This window comes from Argopecten irradians, chromosome 15, assembly GCF_041381155.1.
Source record: "Argopecten irradians isolate NY chromosome 15, Ai_NY, whole genome shotgun sequence".
Classification (NCBI taxonomy): domain Eukaryota; kingdom Metazoa; phylum Mollusca; class Bivalvia; order Pectinida; family Pectinidae; genus Argopecten; species Argopecten irradians.
This window is the reverse complement of record NC_091148.1, coordinates 24543293-24567898: the sequence shown is the minus strand read 5'-3', so window position 1 is coordinate 24567898 and position 24606 is coordinate 24543293. Positions and strand designations below refer to the sequence as shown.

Below are 24606 nucleotides of genomic sequence, written 5' to 3'. Positions count from 1 at the left end.
CTTAGTATCGTTGAGTAAATTCTCGACAATACAAGTACATTGATAAGAGATGAAAATGAGATATGAAAATAAGATATGAAATTGAGGGGTTAAATTAAGAGATGAAAATGAGCGATGAAAATAAGAGATGAAAATAAGAAATGAAAATGAGAGACGAAAATAAGAGATGAAAATGAGAGATGAAAATAAGAGATAAAAATGAATGATGCCAATGGGAGATAAATGAAAGCCAAATCAACAATACTCACTTCCTGTCATCGTTGTTGCTATAACACTGACATACGCCATTTAAAAAAAAAATATCATGATGTTAAAATTTTAAAAACCAACTTTTTTATATATGTTTATATCCACTTACTTACGAGCACGAGTTCGACTGTTTCTCTAAAGTCACTGTTCCACACTGGGAACAACACTTCCTTACGAGCACGAGTTCGACTGTTTCTCTAAAGTCACTGTTCCACACTGGGAACAACACTTCCTTACGAGCACGAGTTCGACTGTTTCTCTAAAGTCACTGTTCCACACTGGGAACAACACTTCCTTACGAGCACGAGTTCGACTGTTTCTCTAAAGTCACTGTTCCACACTGGGAACAACACTTCCTTACGAGCACGAGTTCGACTGTTTCTCTAAAGTCACTGTTCCACACTGGGAACAACACTTCCTTACGAGCACGAGTTCGACTGTTTCTCTAAAGTCACTGTTCCACACTGGGAACAACACTTCCTTACGAGCACGAGTTCGACTGTTTCTCTAAAGTCACTGTTCCACACTTGGAACAACACTTCCTTACGAGCACGAGTTCGACTGTTCCACACTGGGAACAACACTTCCTTACGAGCACGAGTTCGACTGTTTCTCTAAAGTCACTGTTCCACACTGGGAACAACACTTCCTTACGAGCACGAGTTCGACTGTTTCTCTAAAGTCACTGTTCCACACTGGGAACAACACGATTGGCATATCAACATGGAACTGTGGAAACAATTCCATTCATTCAGAACGCTAACCTTCATGGAAGAATATACATTGAAGGTATCATTTTAAATGACATTTTTTCCACAAAACAACATTTAATTTGTTTAATAGGTATGAAATGTCATTTGAATTATGTAAGGTCCTACTTTGTGTTCGCGAAGTGTACACAACTTCGCTAAACAAAACATCTTCATCCCTTATGCAGTATTCTGTTCCATCTGCAATGTAGATAATACAATGATAATCAGTAAAGCACTTATTACTTTTCTTTAAATATATTTTTTTTATTTGCCCTATGTTGAAATGAAAAGTATCCTTAATTTGCATCATACAGAGTGATCTGCCCTTGCAATGACGTCACAGTCACAATGGATATCAATCCGCAAGGGAGCTAACTCTGTAATATGCATAGATGAAAAACGTCACTTTTAAGTTTGCCCCGATGGTAAACAAAACAAACATAGCAAGTGAAGTTGTTAGAAAAGAGTGGGATTTACAATCGTATTGTGTCATATTTGGGCATTGGACAATCAGTTTTCGCCACGGATAATGAGCGTAACCTCTAAACAATTCCACAACCTTCATTTATAGCGTTGCAAAAGATATACCATACACGCAAATGCTAACTGTATAAGAGAAATGCACAAATGGTACACCAAAATGGATATTTTATTGAACAGCTAGAACACACGGCCTCCCAATACATAAAGTTTGTTTGTTTGATTGATAAGAGTAACGTCCAATTAAGAGCCAAGGTCATATAAGGACGACCTCTCATGTATGCAGTGTGTTGCGTGTGTGAAGTGCGACGTGTATGTTTTGGGAGACTGTTGTATCTTCGTGTTGTGTCTTCTTGTATAGTGGAACTGTTGTCCTTTTTATAGTGCTATATCACTGAAGCATAAAACCGAAGACACTCAGCAACACATCCCACCTACTCACATTATACTGACAACGGGTGAACTTTTCGTCCCGTTCCCTGTATGCTGAGCGCTAAACAAGAGCAGAAACTACCACTATGATAGACTTTATTGTGTTTCAGCCAGAGGACAGAACTCAGAGCCATCCTCACAAGGGCGAACGCTCAACTCAAAGCCAAAAGTGAGGCGGTGTCAAGGGAGACGTTAGGAACAAAGTTAGTTAGGAAGAAGAGAAAAGATAATTTTTAGTCACCGTTTACGATCATGTAATAGGGGTTGCAGGTATAATTCTAACGTCCTACTTGCAGGGCTGAAAATGGTGGTGATGGAGCGGAACTCATTATAATCTTCTCGCTGAAATGACGTTAACGCAGGATACCATCTAACAAACACCATGTATCACATGGTATGTAAATTAGTCATATTGGATTAAAATGTGGATAACGATCGGTTTCTTGTATCTACCAAAGCTATCACCGTCATACTTTCAGAAAAGTAACTAATATCAAAAGTTCGTTTTAGCACTAATGCTCTTCAATGTTCTATATAGAACAATATAAATTCATCATATGAATAACATTTGAGTTGACTAAATAGTTAATCAAAACATTTTCATTTGATCAGATTATGTTTTTTTTATATATTGTAATAACAGTTTTAAAAAAATTATAATACTACTGCAATAGCTTAAATAGTTTCGGTTTTATATATAGAACAATGCAATTTGACTACGTTACAATTCAATATTACAACTTACCAAATAGAACTTTACAACATTTTATATATATCAGATTATAACTATCCATGTTCAAAACAATATATAGATATAGATATCCATTCATGTAAATGCGTAACTTCCTGACAACTTAGCGATAGCCTTTTAACAATACATTCACTTTAAAGTACACAGATGTAAATGGTATCAATTAAGGTGATGGCATTATACTAACCATCAAAAACAATTATACCATTTTATATAATATCATATGTCTGCCATAGCTTAGATAATTGGTTGGCGGTCACTTGATTGGTCTTAATAGCCTATCAATTAGCAGCTATGGGATCCCCTGTATGCAATGTGCCGTATACTAGTATATAATTGTCTATACGTTTTGAGAGGCCGCGTTATATTCGTGTTATATTTTCTTGAAAATTGGACCCTTGTCCTATTTATACTGCTATCTCATGAAGTATGCCGACAGAGACACCGAATGATACACCCCACTCGGTCACATAACATGATAGCGGCCAAACCAGTCGTTCCATCCCTTTTACTTTGGACGTTTATAAGTAACATATATTACCATTTTATAGATCATGGTGTATTTCGGCCAGGGTACAGTACGCAGAGCCTTCCTCACTGAGGCGAACACTCATTTCAAGGTCAAAACTAAGACTGTCTCATGAAGATCGTAAGGGAAAATGTCTGGTGAGAAGAAAGTATGCCATTTTTGACCATGCAAGGAGGTCAGCAGGTACAATTATAATGCCTATCTGCAGACAGAGTGGGATAAACTCATTTAAATACAATTTCTCTGTATGTAATCACTACGTATGTTGAGCGTCTTGGTAAATTTAACACGTTTGTATTCTATCTCGTTGTAACTATAGAATCTCGTCAATGTATTGTTCTATCTCATTGAATCACACTGTCAAAAACCCTGAACAGCACACCCCATTCGTTCATATCATATTGACAAACAAAAGATACTTAGTTGTCAAATTTCAATCAGCCTTTGCCATAATTCAACGAGAACAGCAGGTCCAATTTTAATGCCCTACCTAGAAATAGACGTAGGTGTTTGGTAATACAATAAATAATTATTTGCTTTCAGTAATAATACAGATAACACACTATTGTGACGTCACAGGTCGTTTTGACGTGATAATCTATATATGACGTCGCATAATTGTCTCCGTAGATGAAAACGTCACATCCGAGCCGGATTTCTTGTGATCTATAAAGAGACGAAATCTAAAGTTTTACTTATATTTCTATTATTAAAAGTTATATGATAAACAGAATCTTACAATCGTGACAATTGTAATAAATTGTAATTGTAATAAAGGCGGAAAGCATATCATATCCTTTAACGAATATGATCAATCTAATATCAAATAGCCACTTACATTGTATGTAAGATCGTCTATATATTTATAATTAATAAAGTTTTGACATAATTATGTTTTAATCCAATGTACGAAAACTACTGCTTACTTGCAAATGCACAAGCAGGCGATCAAATGTGAGATGATATCAAGCGAGACAATATTTAATTCAAATTCATTTTTATTTCTCTTTTTCATCATACGTGTAAATGCATATAGAAAACATATTTACAATATTATATACAATCATTAGTATTCAATAAAGGTATACAGCAGTTGTTTCTATGAATAACATAAGCTAAGGAGAACAAACAATATTGTTAATTTTTGACTATTTAGTATTACATTGTTGACATTTTCTTTTAGAGTATAAAATCTGTTGCCGTCGGCCTGTTTCAACAATAAATTTATGATTGGTTGTACGAAATTTGCACAATAGGAAAGGCGTCGATTACAAAACAAGAAAAAAAGCCACTTCTGATCCTCAAATTAGTTACCTCGTATAATCATGTAATGGGACAATATATATAATCCTAACGCCGCAGATGTTACGAATGACCCTTCAACTATTTTATTACTGTGAACCTGTTCACTCACTGGTTTAACATAGACATAGGTATACATGTATAAACACAAAAACCCACATACGCTTACATACCACTCTACTTTCTCAAGACATTACTTTTTTATGTTAGATAAGGTTGAAAAAAGACATTTTGTCCCAAGACAATTTTGAAGAAGAACAGTTTTTCTTCGCGATGTAACTTGAAAAACTGTCATTTTGTTTTAAGTAAACGACAGAGCTGAATGTATCATATCATAGCATGGCTTCCATACGTGACGGCCATTATGCATCCATATGAGGTATTTAAGTGATACCTAGGCTAGGCCAGTTGTGTAAAGGTGTTTGACGTGAGAACACACGTAAATTACGTGTAATATCAGTGTAAACATGACATGTCAGAAAGCATTTTGTTTTGTTATTGTCTTCATTATATTCATCGGAACAGTTAATCCAGTTTCAGGTGAGTAGAATAGCTTCATTTCAATGCGTAATTATATAGGAAGTGCGATATATATATATATATGAATTAATTACAATGCTATTGTTTGACAAGTATAATAAGTTATCACATATAAGTATATCGCCTCTTGTAACAATATGCTTTTAATTATAAATGCTGGGACTTATTGTTCTCTCGCGGATTATCTGAATGTATTATAAAGACACAGGTAAATTAAAACAGAGATGGTAAGGTTACGACAACAGGTAAGCTTTACTATAATTAATTATATTACCTGTTGAGAAATTAGGACGAGAGGAGTTTCCAATTTATGTCTTCTATGCCACGGAAGTTGTAAATTCTCTTGATACTTTAAATTTATTTGCAGTAGCAAAAATTAAAATAGACGTTTTTTACATCCTCATGAAATATTTCAAACATTAATGACGGATTTTTTTCTTTTTGATACATTATTATTAAATTATTACACTATTATTAAATGATATGTCTTTTTTTACAAAATTGACATTCGTTATTAACCTGGCTAGTGATACTCTACAATTATAAACCCAGGTAAAAAATTCTATGAAGCATTGCATCACAAGTCAGTCCCCGGGATTTCTATCGGCAAAACATTTACAATACGTTACATAAAAAAATCCCAAACTGGGAAATAATAAATTTTCACACAGTTCATATTATACAATATGATTTGCCCTGCAGGTAGGGCGTTTGAAAATCCTACCTTCTGCCCCTATTGCACGATATCGTAACAGGCGATTATATTTAGGATCCTATCTTTTGTCCTTTTTCTTCCTAATTGACTTCCTTCTTCCAAACACCTCTTTTTGCACCACCCACTAGGCTCCACTCACTTCGCATACGCAACATATCGCAAGCATGAGAGGCAGTACGTACACTAGCTGCCAACATGACGTCGGTATTAGCAATCAAATACAGTATTGTTTCATTATTTAATTAAATCGTTATATCAAACAAAATAGATATGATACATGTACATATTTAATTGTAATAATAAGACAAACTCTAACTCCGTTTCATTTAAATCAGTCGATTTTAATTTCTGAAGTAATATTCTTACGTTATTTTTGATGTTTCTTTTTCTCTTCTTTTCTAAAATCCAGATTTATGTTTTTATAGCTTATAATCGTAAAACGTTCTGCAAAGAACTTAACTCAAAGCCATGACGTCATTTTTTTAATTTACTAATTAGGTCGCACCTGTCAGCTTTGAGATATTTAATGTGTATCACACCTGTAATTACCTATATGATTACCTCCAACCATTGTTCTACACTAGAAGCAGTATTAAAATATATGATAATTTACCTTTTTTATTCATGAATGAATTTTGTAATAGTAATATGTTTGAATATTAATTTACGAGAGAGTACATATTTTACAATCACACCTCCTGCTTCCATCAAAGCTTGGTTATCCCTTTGATATTTTATGGCTTTGAATAAGGAAAACCCTTTTACGTAATTATCATACATCTATATTTCCATAATTTGTTTTGTTATTTTAAACCTGTATGTCGGTCTTTCAACGTTTCGTATAAATAATATAAAAATGTATGTAAATGTTTTAAAACAGCAAATATTCCTACGTCGATCGTTTTGTTCTATAAAATTTATGAAATATGAATTTTAATATGGACGACAGATGTACAGAATATTTTATTAAGGTTGCATGCAAACGCCATACTGGAGTAGGTGATGTGTGAGCGTAAGGATTTTGTTTGATTTAGTGAGTGGTTTAAATGGTACGTAGTGTGTTCCCATCTATATATGCCGTCGAAGATACATTTAAGTGCTAATTAGCTGAAACAAAATTAATGCATATTACATGATTGAATAAGGCGACTTAATTTTATCTTTTCCCCTTTTCTTACCTTGCTTTCGTGTTTTCTAACGTTTCATTGTTACCGCCTCATTTTGGCCTTCAGTTGAGCGCTCGCCTGTATTAGGAAAGCTCTGGATTACCTTCCCTGACTCAGACAAACTAAGATCTGTAATAGTGGTCGTTCTGCTCTTGCTTAGCGCTCAGTATATAGAGAGAGGGACGATTGCTTTGTCAGTATAACTTAACCATGTGAGATATGTTGTGTGGTGTCGTTGAGAGAATGATTCAATCAGATAAAACTATAAAATGGGCAAGAATGCCACTATTACAAGGTGACACAACACGAATATACTTTCTTGGAAGACTGCGGTATGGTATGTTCGTGGTGTATCACATTTCATAGTAATATCTCACTGGAACATACTATTATAGACACCGGACTATATCATCGACCCGGTAACATAATACTGATAGCAAATCAGTCGTCCGACTCCCTCTGTGCTGAGTTCTAGGCAGGCGAAAAACTATTTAACATTTATGGTGTATGGTGTATTGACCAGGGGGCAGAAAGACGAAAGCTAACTCGACAAAAGTCAGGAAGTGTTAATAGCAGCCTCTATATTCAGTGAAAGCCAGCTATTATAAGAAAATTGATAATTTTATATTTCTTTTTTTGAGTTTCTTGATTACATGATTTTTCTTACTTTCAATCTTCAGTCCCAAAGACAGATTGGTTCGACGAAGCCCAGAAAGAGATACATAGAAGTCTACAACTCAAAGAAAACACGAATGTTGCTAAGAATGTGATAATATTTATCGGTGACGGAATGGGGATTAGCACCGTCACAGCAGCACGTATACTCCGGGGTCAGAAACAGGGACGCCCAGGGGAGGAAACTGTGCTGGAATTCGAGAAATTTCCACACGTTGGTATGTCAAAGGTAAGTTGTATCGTCTTTTTCCATTTGAAAAGTGTAAAATTTAGATACAAGGCATATTGTAAAATACAGCTGTATATACATTTTGCTAGTAATATTTTAGTTTTATTGCAAAAATATTTTTGCGCAAACAACATTTTCGAAACGATATTATAAGAAGGGACTAATCTAATTGGTCAAACTTTAAACGTTGTAAGAAAACGATGAAAGGGACACATTGGGGTTAAGACAGATACTTAACACAATAACAACATCTTTTTTGCCATGGTGATGAAATGATACTTAAAGATGCTCCACCGCCGACAGACCAAAAATGATATTCATCATTTGAACAATAATTGGTGTTTAATCGTGTATATAATAGTCTAATTAACACAAAAAATAATATAAAATAATTTATTTTGCCTTTGGTACATGCGCATTCAGTAGTTCATTTCATATAGGATATAGTGGTACGGATTTTTTTCGGGATGCAATTAATGATTTTTAATAGTTTTAACTTGAAGTAAAATTAGAAGCTCAAACTTTTCATTGGTTGTAATGGTGTAAAGTAAGTAACTTTTGTAACTGAAGAAAAATACGAAATCGTCAGCTCCTGTTTTTAATAGTGAAAAAATACCATTTGTCAGCGGTGGAGCATCTTTAAAAGAGCTTTAAACGCCCACTACCTTTCCGAAAAGGCTTTTGAATTTTAAAATGGAAATACAAAATGAAATTGTAATTTTTTGTAGAGTCGCAAAAGTGATCAGCTTACCATTAATTCTACACCTATCATCACCTTCTGAACACTGCAATTAAAATAAATTAATTGATAATTTTCAAAAAGCCGGTCATCTTATGTTTCCCGCCGTCGTCCTAATTACCGCGTTAAGATGTTAATCACTGCGCCAGACGGCAAAACAGCTATATGGATCTCACTGTTAACATATATTACGCAAGCAATCTTACATTCGTTTGGTGCTGTAGTATTATCTTAGGCTATCGATACATTTTTTCTTAAGTTAATATTGTTTTCAAGAAAAATTTTGTTTTTGTTTTTAAAAGGTAGTGGGCCCTTTAAGTCGGAGGTGTTCCATCTATATTCATCTCCAGTAACTGACCCGTGCTTAAATAACCATTCAATTGCTGTTAAATGTCCACATCCTTTCCGAAACGTCTTCAAACGAGATCGATCATTTTGTTGGGTCGAAAAGTTCAACCGTTAATATTACACTTATCATCACCATTTGAACAATTTAAGTAAAATTAATCAAATATAAATTTTCGGAAACAGGTCGTCTTATGTTTCCCGCCGTCTTCCTAATTACCGTGCGCTAGTTGACTATCACTGCGCACGACGGCAAAACAGCCGTTTTTAATCTTCTCTGTTAACATAGATTACGTCAGGAATCTTGCATCTTGCATTTGTTTGGTGTTGCTGCCATATTTCAGGTCATCGATTTATGTTTTTGATGTTCTTATTGTTTGTACGAAACTTTTATTTTCTGTATCTGATAAGCAGTTGGCCTTTAAACGATAGGATTTTACACGAATCAAACCGACTTTTCCAGACTTACGCTAACGATAGACAGACTCCGGACTCAGCAGCCACAGCCACAGCAATGTTATGTGGAGAAAAAACAAACGTCTTAGCGCTCGGGGTCAACGACAATGTAGAGGTGTCAAACTGCTCCAGTCAAATCGGAAATGAACTTCGCTGCATTACGGATTGGTTCGAAGAGGACGGTACGTCATGTTGAATAGGACTTCAGACTCATGTAATAATAATTAGGACTTTCTCAGAACTAACATACACTTATTTGATGTCTTTATGATCATCTGACCTTAGAGGTGCAACCAATGTAATTCATCGGTAAAAGCCAATAGGGTGCTCAAACCAGTCGCCAATTCTGGATGGCGAGCGCTCGCGCGATAAGAAATTTCCTGAACGTCAGCGGGTGCTCGGGTGCGCCCTCGATATGGTGGTCTCTCGTACACTTGTTTTGGCTCTATGATCAGAATAAATATTATTAAAAAATCCCCAAATAGGGCTCCGTTCATGTCCTACAGAAGTAAGCGCTCGCCATCCTGAACACGCCTTAGCATTCCTCTGTAGGTCTGTATACATTTACATGTGCATTGAACCATGAATTCGACTATTTATTGAACCATGACAGGACGATCTGCCGGAGTGGTGACCACTACCAGAATCACCCATGCAACACCGGCGGCCGCCTACGCTAAGAGTCCGAACAGGAACTGGGAGGGTGACGTCGTGATGGATGGCTACCCCATGGAGGGCTGCTACAAGGACATCGCCTATCAACTCGTCTTCAACTCCTCACTCAAGGTACCATTTAAACATATATCCGTATCATCGCAACGTTTCATAGAGGAATATTTCAATTCTCAGTGAAGTTGGACATTATGAAACAATTGTTTCAATTGTTCTTGAACTCGGGTATTTTAACATCAGTCTTCGCGCAAGAAAAGGTGTTATAGGCCAAAGTCATCAGGCATAAAGTATTATACATATAACGTTTAATTTATTCTTTGATGGGTCTATCGGATCGGTTTCTGTCCTTTTATTGTTTTACTGACTCTTATATCGTTCGAGTCGAGCAATATTGCCTACCGAAGAAGAGTAAAATGTGCTATGTCCCTATGTGACATGTGTCATTTATAAAAAAAATGATGAAGCCTAAACGACAATAAGAAAAACGATATAAAGGTCAATGAATGCTGTTTAACCTTCAATCAGTTGTTTAACTTTTGTTAAGGCTACATAAACCACTAGAACATTTTCGTTACCATCACGTTACAGTGATTATTCATTTTGAATCGAAGCGGGAGACAACCGTATCACACAGCCTACACATTATCCTTCCGCAGTTTCGGCGGACGATTTTTGCGATAATTTCTAAATCTATCGTAAATATTTCATTTTCATCTGAATTACATTGATAATTGTTTCCAAACAAATGTATGACAAATTGCAATATTTGCGCTATTTATTTGAATTAGTTGTATCCTAATGACGCACTATGTTCTAGTTTCTCGTTGAAGACTTGCACAATTTTAGTTGAAATATTATGAGGATTGAATCTTGCTTTGGTCCAGAGCAACTCATTTCATCACCCCATGAAATCGGCCAAAGTAAGATTCAATTCTTAATTGAAACACAAATCCTAATTATCACAACGTTGCATACAAGTATGTGTCGCTTGAGCAATTAACAAATTATGCAGCGATGTCATCTTTCGAAGTCTGGCCATTTAATGTTCAAATACAATGCAGATACTTAACGGAAATGAAGTTAAACATAAATTACCTGTTTTTGCTTTTTGGTTCCCTTCAACGTTATAATTTTATTGATTTTTGATTTCTCATATAATTGTAGTTTTATTTTAACTGATTTTTTTTTTTACAAATCACCACCTTTTAAACAATCATAGAGAAATCTTTTAGAACCCAGATTCTACTATTTACATTCATATGTTTTCCAATTTACATCATATTTAAGTTTGGTCTTAAGTGAACATGGCTGTCGATGGGCCGTTAAACTTAAACAAACACACGACTCATTTCTACTTCAGTTTTTATCACGTAGTCAGGATCCTTTGTAAATTTTGATATAAAGAAGATAATACAAAACAATGTATAAAGATTTGTTTTGTTTCCAGGTAGTGCTAGGGGGAGGGCGAGTATTTTTCTACCCGAATACCACGGCTGACCCTGAATATGACATCCCGGCTTTTAAACGTCAGGATGGATTAGATCTTATCCAGGTTAGTGGCAGAGAAAAGTGATTGGAATGGATTTGACTTCTTTGTAAATTACGAATTTACCTCCCTTGTGGGTAGGTAGCCATTATGACGTCATATTTTTATGGACGAAACTCATGTCGTTTTCTCTGAAGAGTATTACGTTACGCTAGGAAACACATGGTAACAAGTAATGCCTACCTGTCGCAGACCAGCATTTTCTGCCTTAACAACAAGTGATGGACCATTTTCTTGGGTATCTAACTATCTAAATCAATTAAGTGAATTAACACATTGGCCTCTGTTCCTGGAGGGATTTTCTGCGAAGCCATGACCAGTATTAAGATAAATTGTTGATTGTCTGGAGGATTTCAGTGACTATTGTAGTAAGATGCAAACACAGCATAATTCTATATGAAAAATGTTACATTCATATTTCGATGTCATGCTTGCTCCTTTCATCATGATAAATAAGGACGCGCCTTCGTATGAAGGACATCAAATGGGCACAACTATACTGTCCTTTATAGACAGGTGTACTTTATAAAGACGTCATTTATGTAGAAAATCGCACCCAATGGAGTTTGTCCTTTTAAAAACAAGTGTTCATTATATAGGAATATACTTTATAGCAGATTTTTACTGTTTTAATTTTTTTAATTTCAATCAATGACCATTCATCCTCACATCATTCAGCATCATCATATTATCATCATCATTATCATCATAATCATCATCATCATCATCATCATCATCAACATATGTTCATATCTCCATAAGATCATCATAATCAAATTTTCTTAACTTATTTGTTATTGGTTTGTTGAACAGGAATGGAAGAAGAAGAACAAGTACAAACGGTCGAAATATGTTTGGAATAAAGCTCAGTTTGATAACGTGAATCCCGCAAAGACTAGTCACCTATTGGGTAATATATTAGTCTATAAATACCATGTAATCTTAATTATTTAAATGGTCAATGTTAAGTATACTTCTATTGTTGTCTTTGTCTTCATTCTTATCATTAAGTGAGTGGGACGACTGGTTTACCCGTTATCAGTATAATGTGACCAGATGGGTTTTGCTTGTTCTGTGTCTGGGGCATAATTTTGTGAAATAGCACTATCAAAATGACAGGAAACACTACACGAACATACCACAGCCTCCTAAAACATTGCACAAACGGGAGGCCGTACTTAACTGATTAACAGTTAATGAGACTTCTCACAAGCCAAACCAAACATGCTTATCGTGTGCGTAACTCATACTCGTCTACTCATCTTCAGCGCAAACTTGACTGAAATAACCTAGCTGTGTTAGTTTTTGGAGCTGTTCAGCAATCATGGAAAATATATCGTTCCCAAAATCATGACAGTTTTAGATCCACACAACTTAGTTCCTTTGTGTAAAACATGACATGGGAATTTGTACTTAACAAAAATATCAGAAATAGAAGCCATTTGTAACTATACAACTATAAGAATAAACCTCGAACACCATTTTCAAACTTCACTTCCTAAATTTCAGTGAAATTCAATCCGAAATTTTAGTACAACGTTTCAAGCGTCTTTAACAAATTCTAAAATGTAATAGCTCAAACCTTGAGTACACTTTTCAAGCTTCTTTTCCTACTTTCATACGTTTTTAAAAATTGCAGTTTCATGTTATATATATGAAGGCCTTTTTTCTGAAATATAAATAGATTCTAAATGTATCGTTTATTTCAAGATGACGAAAGTTTTGCAGTTTCCTATTCTATATATATGAAGTACTTTTTCCTAAACTCAAGATGACGAAAGTTTTGCAGTTTTATGTTAAATATAGGTATCAAGGATTTTTTACTGAACTATCAATCACAAACTCTTTTTTTCCATACATACCTTAACTGACTTGATCATAAATTTGTAGTTAACTCAGTAATGCCACTTTCCCCTGTTCCACAGGGCTATTCGAGGCTTCCCATATGAATTACGATATTGACCGACCATATGACATAGCGGGAGAACCCTCTTTAGCAGAAATGACGAGTAAAGCCATCAAAATTCTCCGGAAGGACAAGAAAGGTTTCTTCTTGTTGGTTGAAGGTATGTAATTATACGTCTTTATAGCCTGTATCTGGTATGGCAAATAGAACCTATATCATAAAATACACATATTATCAAGTATATTTATGATCATGTCATAATGATTTTGGTTTTAATATTTAAAATTAAAATTAAAAGCTTATTTATAGAGTTACAATAATATGACTAACAATTATATCATTCCTTGGCTCCCCTATCTTCATAGTCCTCACCAGGTATATAAGTTTATATAGTTGTTTGTTTGTACCACCAATATCAGGACAAGACTAAGATAGTCTATATGTACCACCAACATCAGGAGAAGACTAAGATAGGCTATTTGTACCACTAATATCAGGAGAAGACTAAGATAGCCTATTTGTACCACTAATATCAGGAGAAGACTAAGATAGCCTATGCCTGATGTTTTATATAATTGTTTGTTTGTACCACCAATATCAGGAGAAGACTAAGATAGGCTATATGTACCACCAACATCAGGAGAAGACTAAGATAGGCTATATGTACCACCAACATCAGGAGAAGACTAAGATAGGCTATTTGTACCACCAATATCAGGAGAAGACTAAGATAGGCTATTTGTACCACCAATATCAGGAGAAGACTAAGATAGGCTATGCCTGATGTTTTATATAATTGTTTGTTTGTACCACCAATATCAGGAGAAGACTAAGATAGGCTATTTGTACCACCAACATCAGGAGAAGACTAAGATAGGCTATTTGTACCACCAATATCAGGAGAAGACTAAGATAGGCTATGCCTGATGTTTTATATAATTGTTTGTTTGTACCACCAATATCAGGAGAAGACTAAGATAGGCTATTTGTACCACCAATATCAGGAGAAGACTAAGATAGGCTATGCCTGATGTTTTATATAATTGTTTGTTTGTACCACCAATATCAGGAGAAGACTAAGATAGGCTATGCCTGATGTTTTATATAATTGTTTGTTTGTACCACCAATATCAGGAGAAGACTAAGATAGGCTATTTGTACCACCAACATCAGGAGAAGACTAAGATAGGCTATGCCTGATGTTTTATATATATTTGTTTGTTTGTACCACCATATCAGGAGAAGACTAAGATAGGCACCTGATGTTTTTATATATTGTTTGTTTGTACAGGAGAAGACTAAGATAGGCTATTTGTACCACCAATATCAGGAGAAGACTAGATAGGCTATGCCTGATGTTTTATATATTGTTTGTTTGTACCACCAATATCAGGAGAAGACTAAGATTGGCTATTTGTACCACCAATATCAGGAGAAGACTAAGATAGGCTATGCCTGATGATTTTATATAATTGTTTGTTTGTTCCACCAATATCAGGAGAAGACTAAGATAGGCTGATTTGTACCACCAATAGCAGGAGTAGACTAAGATAGGCTATGCCTGATGTTTTATATAATTGTTTGTTTGTACCACCAATATCAGGAGAAGACTAAGATATCTATTTGTACCACCAATATCAGGAGAAGACTAAGATAGGCTATGCCTGATTGTTTTATATAGTTGTTTGTTTGTACCACCAATATCAGGAGAAGACTAAGATAGGCTATTTGTACACCAAAATATCAGGAGAAGACTAAGATAGGCTATGCCTGATATTTTATATAATTGTTTGTTTGTACCAAACCAACTATCAGGAGAAGTCTAAGATAGACTATGCCTGATGTTTTATATAATTGTTTGTTTGTACCACCAATATCAGGAGAAGACTAAGATAAGGCTATTTGTCCAACCAATATCAGGAGAAGACTAAGATAGACTATGCCTGATGTTTTATATATTGTATGTTTGTACCACCAATTATCAGGAGAACACTAAGATAGGCTATTTGTACCACCAAAATCAGGAGAAGACTAAGATAGGCTATGCCTGATGTTTTATAGTTTGTACTATCAGGGAGAAGACTAAGATTTGCTATGCCTGATGTTTTATATAATTGTTTGTTTGTACCACCAATATCAGGAGAAGACTAAGATAGGCTATTTGTACCACCAATATCAGGAGGAAGACTAAGATAGGCTATGCCTGATGTCTTTTATAATTGTTTGTTTGTCCAACCAATATCAGGAGAAGACTAAGATAGGCTATTTGTACTACCAATTCAGGAGTAAGACTAAGAATAGGCTATTTGTACCACCAATTATCAGTAGAAGACTAAGATAGACTATGCCTGATGTTTTATATAATTGTTTGTTTGTACCACCAATATCAGGAGAAGACTAAGATAGGCTATTTGTACCACCATACATCAGGAGAAGACTAAGATAGGCTATGCCTGATGTTTTATATATTTGTTTGCTATTTTGTACCACCAATATCAGGAGAAGACTAAGATTTGCTTATGCCTGATGTTTTATATAATTGTTTGTTTGTACCACCAATATCAGGAGAAGACTAAGATAGGCTATTTGTACCACCATATCAGGAGAAGGACTAAGATAGACTATGCCTGATGTTTATATTAATTGTTTGTACCACCAATATCAGGAGAAGACTAAGATAGGCTATTTGTACCACCAATATCAGGAGAAGACTAAGATAGGCTATGCCTGATGTTTTATATAGTTGTTTGTTTGTACCACCAATTCAGGAGAAGACTAAGATAGGCTATTTGTACCACCAACATCAGGAGAAGACTAAGATAGGCTATGTTTTATGTTACCACCAACATTTCAGGAGAAGACTAAGATAGGCTATGCCTGATTGTTTTATATAGTTGTTTGTTTGTACCACCAATATCAAGGAGAAGACTAAGATAGGCTATTTGTACCACCAATATCAGGAGAAGGTGACTAAAGATAGTATGCCTGATGTTTTATATAATTGTTTGTTTGTACCACCAATATCAGGAGAAGATCTAAGATAGGCTATGCCTGATGTTTTATATAATTGTTTGTTTGTACCACCAACATCAGGAGAAGACTAAGATAGACTATGCCTGATGTCTTATATAATTGTTTGTACCACCAATATCAGGAGAAGACTAAGATAGGCTATTTTGTACCACCAATATCAGTAGAAGACTAAGATAGACTATGCCTGATGTTTTATATAGTTGTTTTGTTTGTACCACCAATATCAGGAGAAGACTAAGTTAGGCTATTTGTACCACCAATATCAGGAGAAGACTAAGATAGGCTATTTGTACCACAAATATCAGGAGAGAAGACTAAGATAGGCTATGCCTGATGTTTTTTATAATTGTTTGTTTGTACCACAAATATCAGGAGAAGACTAAGATAGGCTATTCCTGATGTTTTATATAATTGTTTGTTTGTACCACCAATATCAGGAGAAGACTAAGATAGGCTATTTGATATCAGGAGAAGACTAAGATAGACTATGCCTGATGTTTTATCCTATTGACACTTAACATCTTTTTGCCAATATTTTATAAAATATTTAACAATTTGAATTATGCAAATGCAGAATAACTTAAATATAACGAATTAATTGGAATTAATTGGAATGAATTTCCATTTATATCGAAAACAAACAAAATCGTAGACTATAACACTATATCATAGTGTGGTAATATAACCAATTGTACTACAAATTTTATTAGACTTCATTTTTTATAGTGAATTCATTCCTGCGCCCATTGAAATTCTGCATTTGTATAATACATAGTTATCTGCCCTTCCGGGTAGGTATTGATCGTGACGTCATGTGTTTGCGAGCGCAACGTCATACTTTTCGGAGAAAACAAAGTGATTTTTGCTCACTAAATAATGACTTAACAATCGATACCTACCGACAAGGGAGCTAACTCTGTAATATATAAATGTCACACAAAACTATCAAAACGTTTTCAGCCAAAAATATATTTTATAATATATTATCTATAGTAAGTATGTTATTTTATTTATTGACTTTTGTATTACTGTATTCCGTGTTTGAAACAAAATAATGCATAACAATATTAATAGAATGTGTAATTTCGCTGTTTCTACTCTTTTCATGACGAACTTGTAAAGTGATTTAATTTTTATTTCCCTTTAGGTTTCGCTATATTTGTGTTTTACTGTAATCTTAAACATATATTTGCCGTAACAGAGCGGAAATTTTGACATTTTATATTTCATCAGTAATTTATCGAAAACCAGAACGTTTGATGAATCAAGCCGTGAAATTCATTCATATGAACAGACAAACATGTATACCTTTTAACCATAAGCTACAACACAGAATTCGTTCAGTGTATTTTTTTTGACTCTTGTATGTTTAGATGGAAACATGCCTGTAGAAATCACTTACAATTCCTAATAACACTGTTAACTGTGAAATGTGTAGCACGCGTACCTTGGCTTTCGTGGTTTGAACGTGTGTACTCATTTCCCTGCACTACAGATGCAGTTGTGATAATTTTTGGCGGTACTGCGAAACATTTTAACCCTGATTTGTACCTGTATAATTTAAAAAAAAAACACCCTATGCAGTAGAAGTATTGTAATTCTCAAACTGTTGGTTACTTTTGGTGGTGAATAACATATTAAAGTCTCTTCTTGATTGGTGAGTATGAAAAATACGTCACATATTATTTTAACCATGAAATGAGTTGTTCTAGGTACAAAATGTATATTATAGAATAGCCATCACGTATAGCTAGTGACTTAATGAGAAAGCTTTCCTAAAGTGATAGGTATACAATGATGTAAAAATATGTATCAGACTCATAGAAAATCTGTACGCTGGTTAAAATAAACAAAATGTCATCAGTTACAATGGGCATTTGAATGAAAAGGTGTCTTCTCATTTAGAGAATGTGATGATGAAGGAAGCGTTCTAAGATTTTTCAGTATTTCATCTATGACTTCTGATAACATCTAAAGAAGTTTTGTTTTGTTTGATTGGTTGACAGGTGGTAGAATTGACCATGCCCATCACGCGAACAACGCCATCAGGAGTTTACACGACGTCTTGGCATTTGAGGATGCCGTCAAAGAGGCAGTACAACTGACGGATGAGAAAGACACTCTTATACTCGTCACTGCAGATCATTCTCATGTCTTTACAATGGCGGGTTATCCCTCTAGGGGGAACGACATATTCGGTAGTATTTTCTATCAAACATCAGTAGGATACATGTATATCTGGAATTAAAAAACACCCTACCTCTTGTAGAATGAACATAGAAAATGTCCACGCTCCTCATACTGCAATGTTATGTAATACATATTACATATGCAGTTAAACACGGTTATAACAAAACTCCGTGGACCAACATATCTTCGTTATAATCGTCGTTCGCTATAGATATATTACCAACTTCGTTATAATCGTCGTTCGCTATAGATATATTACCAACATCTTATAGGACGGGGAATGAAACTTACTACGTTATAAACTGGTGTTCGTTTGAAGCGTGTTCGTCATATAAGTGTTTACTGTATCTTTTCATTTTTTTATTTATTTATTTTTTTTTTTTGGGGGGGGGGGGGGGGGGGGGAGATGACTTTAAATCAAGTTACTGTCGCGGCGACTTGATTCCCCCCTCCCTTGTCAGAACTTACAACTTTTTTACGGAGTTTTAATTCCACGCGTAATGCTATATTGATTATGTCGTTGAAGCGTGTTTGCGGAGCTTCATATTCACATGCTTGTCGCTCGCGAAATACAATCTCACGTGCAAATAAGTCTGCTTTCAATACAAAGTAATGTGTTTGTGATTGTGACGTATTTGTTCATAGAAAATTACGCAATAGTCATACGACTACTAACAAATAATATATGAATTAAAAATCGAATGTGCTTTTTGAGTATTTTTTTTATTATTATCATTTATTTCGAATGTTGATTTCGAAAGCATTTTAATTCCTCCCATTGTTTTAGGTGTATCGGACTCTAATGTTGATGTGAACGAAGTACCATATACCACACTATCGTATGCTAATGGGCCAGGATATCGCGACGGTCCACGAAATATCTCCGACGTCATCAACTCAAGTAAGTCTTTTAATGCATTATATCAAAATGATTATTTTGTTTGTTTTAATTTTTTATGTAAAATTGCACGATCAAACTTAATTAAATGAGTTCTTCCTTTATATCAAAAAGGCGATTGAATTTGCTTATAATATTTTTTTTTTATAAAAATGTACGGTCAAAATTATTTAGATGAGTTCTTTATTTATATCAAAAATGTGATTTAATTTGTTTAATTATTTTCATGTGAAATGTACGGCCAAAAATGAGTTCTTCTTTTACATCTAAAATGTGATTTCATTTTCTTTAATTATTTCTTAGGTGAAAAAATACTATCGAACTTAATCAAATAAGTTCTTCATTTCTATAAAAAAGGCTATTTAATTTGCTTTTATTTTTTTTTTTATAAAAATGTAAGGTCAAATTTATTTAAATGAGTTCTTCATTTACATAAAAATTGTAATTTAATTTGCTTTAATTATTTCTTAGGTGAAAATGTACGGTCGGACTTATTTAAATGAGTTCTTCATTTATATCAAAACGGTGATTTTGTTTGCTTTAATTATTTTTAAACTTTTAATGACCCACTACTTTTCCGAAACGGCAACGGCTTTTAATTCTTTAAATGGGAATGGAAAACGAGATCGATAGTTTTGTAGAGTCACACAAGTTATTAACTTACCGTTTATACTACACGTTTCATCACCTTCTGAACAATTTGATTGAAATAAATAAAATGGTAATTTTCATAACGCGGGTCGTCTTATGTTTCTCGCCGTCGTCCTAAATACCGCGCGGTAGTTGACTATCACTGCGCCAGGCTCAAAACAGCTAAATGACTCTCCACTGTTATCATACTATTACGGAGGATGTCTTGTTACACTCATCTTAGGCCATCGGTATTTATTTTTTGATGTTATCAATGTTTTGAAGAATAATATATGTTTTATTCCGGAAAAGTGGTGGGCCTTAAGTTATTTAAACTAGGTCCTCTTTACCACGTCATTACGGAGTACTGTACAATGAAACGAATTGTATACAATTTTTTGAAAGAAAATCTAATCTATACACACATGTATGGCTAATACATGTGCTAATGAAGGCACTTAAAATCATATTTGATGTGTAAAGTAAAAGTTTCTCATAATAACCAAGAGAGTTCTTGGTTAAAAGTTGTGTATATGTTCTGGTACGCATTCAGTGAAATCATTGTTATTGATATTCTTTAGTTGAGATGATATACAAATGTATTTATATGTAATCGATTTGTAAATCTATAGTTTGGCATTTGCTTATATGTTCATTATTATTCAAACCAATGAAACATCATTTTCCAAAATCAATTGGTTCCCCTTCATTCCAGATCAATCATTTTGCCAAATATTATTAAAGTCACGCGCCTCTTTAACGACCAGCTGATTACTTCAAATTTCGGCGCATGAATGAACGTTTACACGTGTTTTTATCGCTGATGCTTAGGATTTGAATAACAGTTTGCAACTTCTTAAAAATGTAAATAACTTCAGAATTTCAGAAAATCCTCATCAAACTCTTGTTATAATACTTAAAAACATGTTTCATAGAAAAACATCAATGTTTTTACTGTCTTGGATTTTCAAACTATATTATACTAGGGTAACACAACTGTATTGGTATTATAAGAAATATGGTGTACTGCTAAAAACTATCCTCGATATTCCAGGGGTTACTATCACTGTCATAATATTCACCCCCGGAATATGTCAAAGCAAATATGAAATCTGAAGTGTGACAACAAATGAAGAATGTGGTTTGGTCCCTTGGTGTACAGCAAAAGAATCAAATAACTGTTCACGGTGTGACTTTGAAGTTGGGTGTTGTTCTCTCAAATCCTTAAAGAAGTCTCTATAGGCCTGTGATTTATCAGTTTTTCCCCTCCTGAAATAAGCCTTCTTTCAGTTTAGCTGTTCCACCATCTAGAAGTAGACATAACGACAGTGGTGACAACACCTAGAGTATCGAGGATAAGGTACTGAACAGCAACGCTCGCAGTTCTGTTTATTTCCACAATATTCGATCATCTCCTTTCGAGCTTTAGATGGCCATCTGAACTTTTCATTTGAGAGACCTATATCACATTTTATTTGCGTAGTCTAAATTTAAACCTAAGTTTGTATTATGATTCTGGCCCATAAAACAGTCTTAGACTTAAATTTAGAGAACGCCAATCAAAGACTTAATTTTTTCCAACATAATCTTTGACTGGCCAGGCCAAAACGCTATCGTCTGTTTTGTGATCTTTGACCGTGAGATCCATCAAAATTTGAAAGACGATCAAAAAGATATGTTATTGTACAGTAGGGTGCTAACTTATAATAAGTATCGTGCATGTTTCTGTTACTGACTAACAAATTACTAACAAATTGAAATCTATAATCAATTCTTGTTTTAACTAAAGGTGTCGAACATTGTATGAGTCATGCGATATTTATATTCTTTTTAATGGATTTTCAGCTTTCCTCGACTATAAACAGGAGACCACAGTTCCATTAAGATCTGAAACACATGCTGGAGAAGATGTTGCTATATATGCCCGGGGACCCATGTCACATCTGATACATGGAGTTCATGAGCAGCATTATATAGCACACGTGATGGCGCAAGCTGCACGTGTTGGACCGGGAGCCTGCAACAAACAGAAAAATAAGGGCAAAACAGGAAAGGAAAATAAAGCGTTTAAAACTTTTCTTTCGGAGAAACAACAAAAAGTGAACTCTCTGAAGAAGACGCCAGTCGAGTTTAAATGGCACTGAGGGATTCGATAGCTAGGTTTTATTGTTATTATAAAGATGCTACACCGCTGACAAATCATATTCTGTCTCTATCAAAAACAGAAGAAGACGAATAAGTATTTTCTTCAGTTACAAAAGTTGCTTACTAAACAGCATTACCATCATTGAAAAGTTTTAGCTTCTAATTTTACTTTAAGATAAAAATGTAAAAAATAATTAATTGCGTCCCGAAAAAATCCATGGCACTAAACCTTTATAGAATGAAGTACTGATTGTACATGCATTATAATGTATTTTATATTGTTGTTTGTGTTGAACAAAAATATACGCTATAAAGCACTAACTATTGTTAAAATGACAGGTATCGTTTATGCTATGTCAGCGGTGGAGCACCTGTAAGTATGTTGGGTATTGTTTTATATTTACATTTCCGTTTCTCTTTGCAACATGTATATAACCTTACGAACTGCGAAATCGTTTACACTTGCGTAAACACAGTGGTGGCCGCGCAAGAATAAGCACACCGGAACACTGACTTCCGCAAGTAGTGTGAATGCGCATCTGATTAAGCCTATTATATCTGTATGACAAATCTTCAATATACTGCATTATGAATGTAATGTAAATCTTAAATTATATATCAGCAAATAAAATATTTAACAAATATTGCGTAGATGGTATGAAAAAAAGGTTAAGTTAATGTGGAACTATATTTTGTGTACTCTCTGCATTTGACAACATTTCCCGCCAAATTGAAGCCAGCTGTTCCGGGATTCCATTTATTAACCGGCGGCTGTTCCAACAATCGTATAACATTGAAAACAGAGTTTAATTTTATTTGAACACTTAATTTTTGATAAAATAGTCGGTCGAAATGTAAATATAAGGAATGATTATTATTGTTTGTTGTTTACTGGTGTGTAAACGGCATTTTTGTACAGATATTTCAACATAACGCGCTAACGCGCGTCATTTAAAATATCAGTACAAAAAATGCATTTTACGCACCAGTAAACAACGAACAATAAAAATAATTCATTAATGAATTGCTGTTAGCATTACATGACAAATGTTAGGCATCAAATGAAAAAGAATTAATACCTACATTAGATAAATCCTTTCACAAGACATTTAAAGTTAAAAAAGTCATTACTTTTAACTAGTTCGTTCACTACGCGGGATTGATCTTCTGAATGCAATTGGTTTTAAAATGGGTAATTCAATGAAAAATATGTATCATATATAGTATCAACAAGTGGATCCATCCGTTATGTATATATGTGTATGTGTTGTTTACGTCTGTATTTACCATCCAGGGGTTAATATAATACTTACATTAAAGCCTTTTACCGTCTTGTATAAATTAAAGATACATATTGGTATAACGTGGTGCTCTAAATTCCATAATGATATAACATGGTGCTCTAAATTCTAACATCCATGACAGAAAATAAAAGTATTTATTATCACATGCATTATGAAATACGGGATTTTATTTAGTGTTGTAAAGAAAATAGTCTAATACATAAAATTGCATAGTTCCATGGATGTTATTTTTTTTAATTCTTTTAACCGAATATATGTACATGTGTGTGCTTCACGCATAACTCGTTTTTTGTCGACAATGTTTTGAAATGTAAGCCAATGTTTTACGCCATATTGATGTATTTCTTATTGTTTGCAAACGGTCGTCGTGCAGCCAGTGTGTACATGTTGAACATAAAAACAATGATATGTACTAAAATCAGGGTAATAGAAGATTAAGATATGCGTGTTTCTGTGGAGTAGTTTATCACCAAATTAGTTTGCTACCAATTATGCCTACTTCCCCCAATATGATACCAATGAAATGATACTGAGATACTGAGAAATAATTTTTATTTTACCTGATAATATGGGTATTAATGCAAAGTTTATAATTTATAAAACTTCGGGAACAATGCAAACCTCATAACAAATCACACATGTGTGCAGAGAATTTATCACAAATCCGCGGGAATGCACATTTAATGATAAATAAAAATGGTTGATAGTTTTAATTTACTAGTGATCTAGCGTGTTTCTGTGGAGTAGTTTATCACCAAATTAGTTTGCTACCAATTATGCCTACTTCCCCCAATATGATACCAATGAAATGATACTGAGATACTGAGAAATAATTTTTATTTTACCTGATAATATGGGTATTAATGCAAAGTTTATAATTTATAAAACTTCGGGAACAATGCAAACCTCATAACAAATCACA

At 34.3% G+C, this 24606-nt stretch overlaps 1 protein-coding gene across 1 annotated transcript; it reads left to right on the top strand.

The window, feature by feature from the left end:
* The first annotated feature begins 4902 nt into the window (after window positions 1–4902).
* Window positions 4903–24124, top strand: LOC138309108 (alkaline phosphatase-like). Its single transcript, XM_069250249.1, has 10 exons — window positions 4903–5035; window positions 7597–7820; window positions 9368–9542; window positions 9974–10146; window positions 11480–11584; window positions 12392–12488; window positions 13504–13644; window positions 18524–18715; window positions 19495–19608; window positions 22081–24124. The coding sequence occupies exons 1-10, from the start codon at window positions 4963–4965 to the stop codon at window positions 22377–22379; spliced, it is 1593 nt and encodes a 530-aa protein (XP_069106350.1). The 5' UTR covers window positions 4903–4962; the 3' UTR covers window positions 22380–24124.
* The last annotated feature ends 482 nt before the right edge of the window (window positions 24125–24606 follow it).

Coding starts and splice junctions, on each gene's coding strand:
- LOC138309108 (XM_069250249.1), top strand. CDS start 4,963: ATGACATGTCAGAAAGCATTTTGTTTTGTTATTGTCTTCATTATATTC. Junction 9,543..9,973: donor GGATTGGTTCGAAGAGGACG/GTACGTCATGTT, acceptor GAACCATGACAG/GACGATCTGCCGGAGTGGTG. Junction 18,716..19,494: donor TAGGGGGAACGACATATTCG/GTAGTATTTTCT, acceptor CCATTGTTTTAG/GTGTATCGGACTCTAATGTT.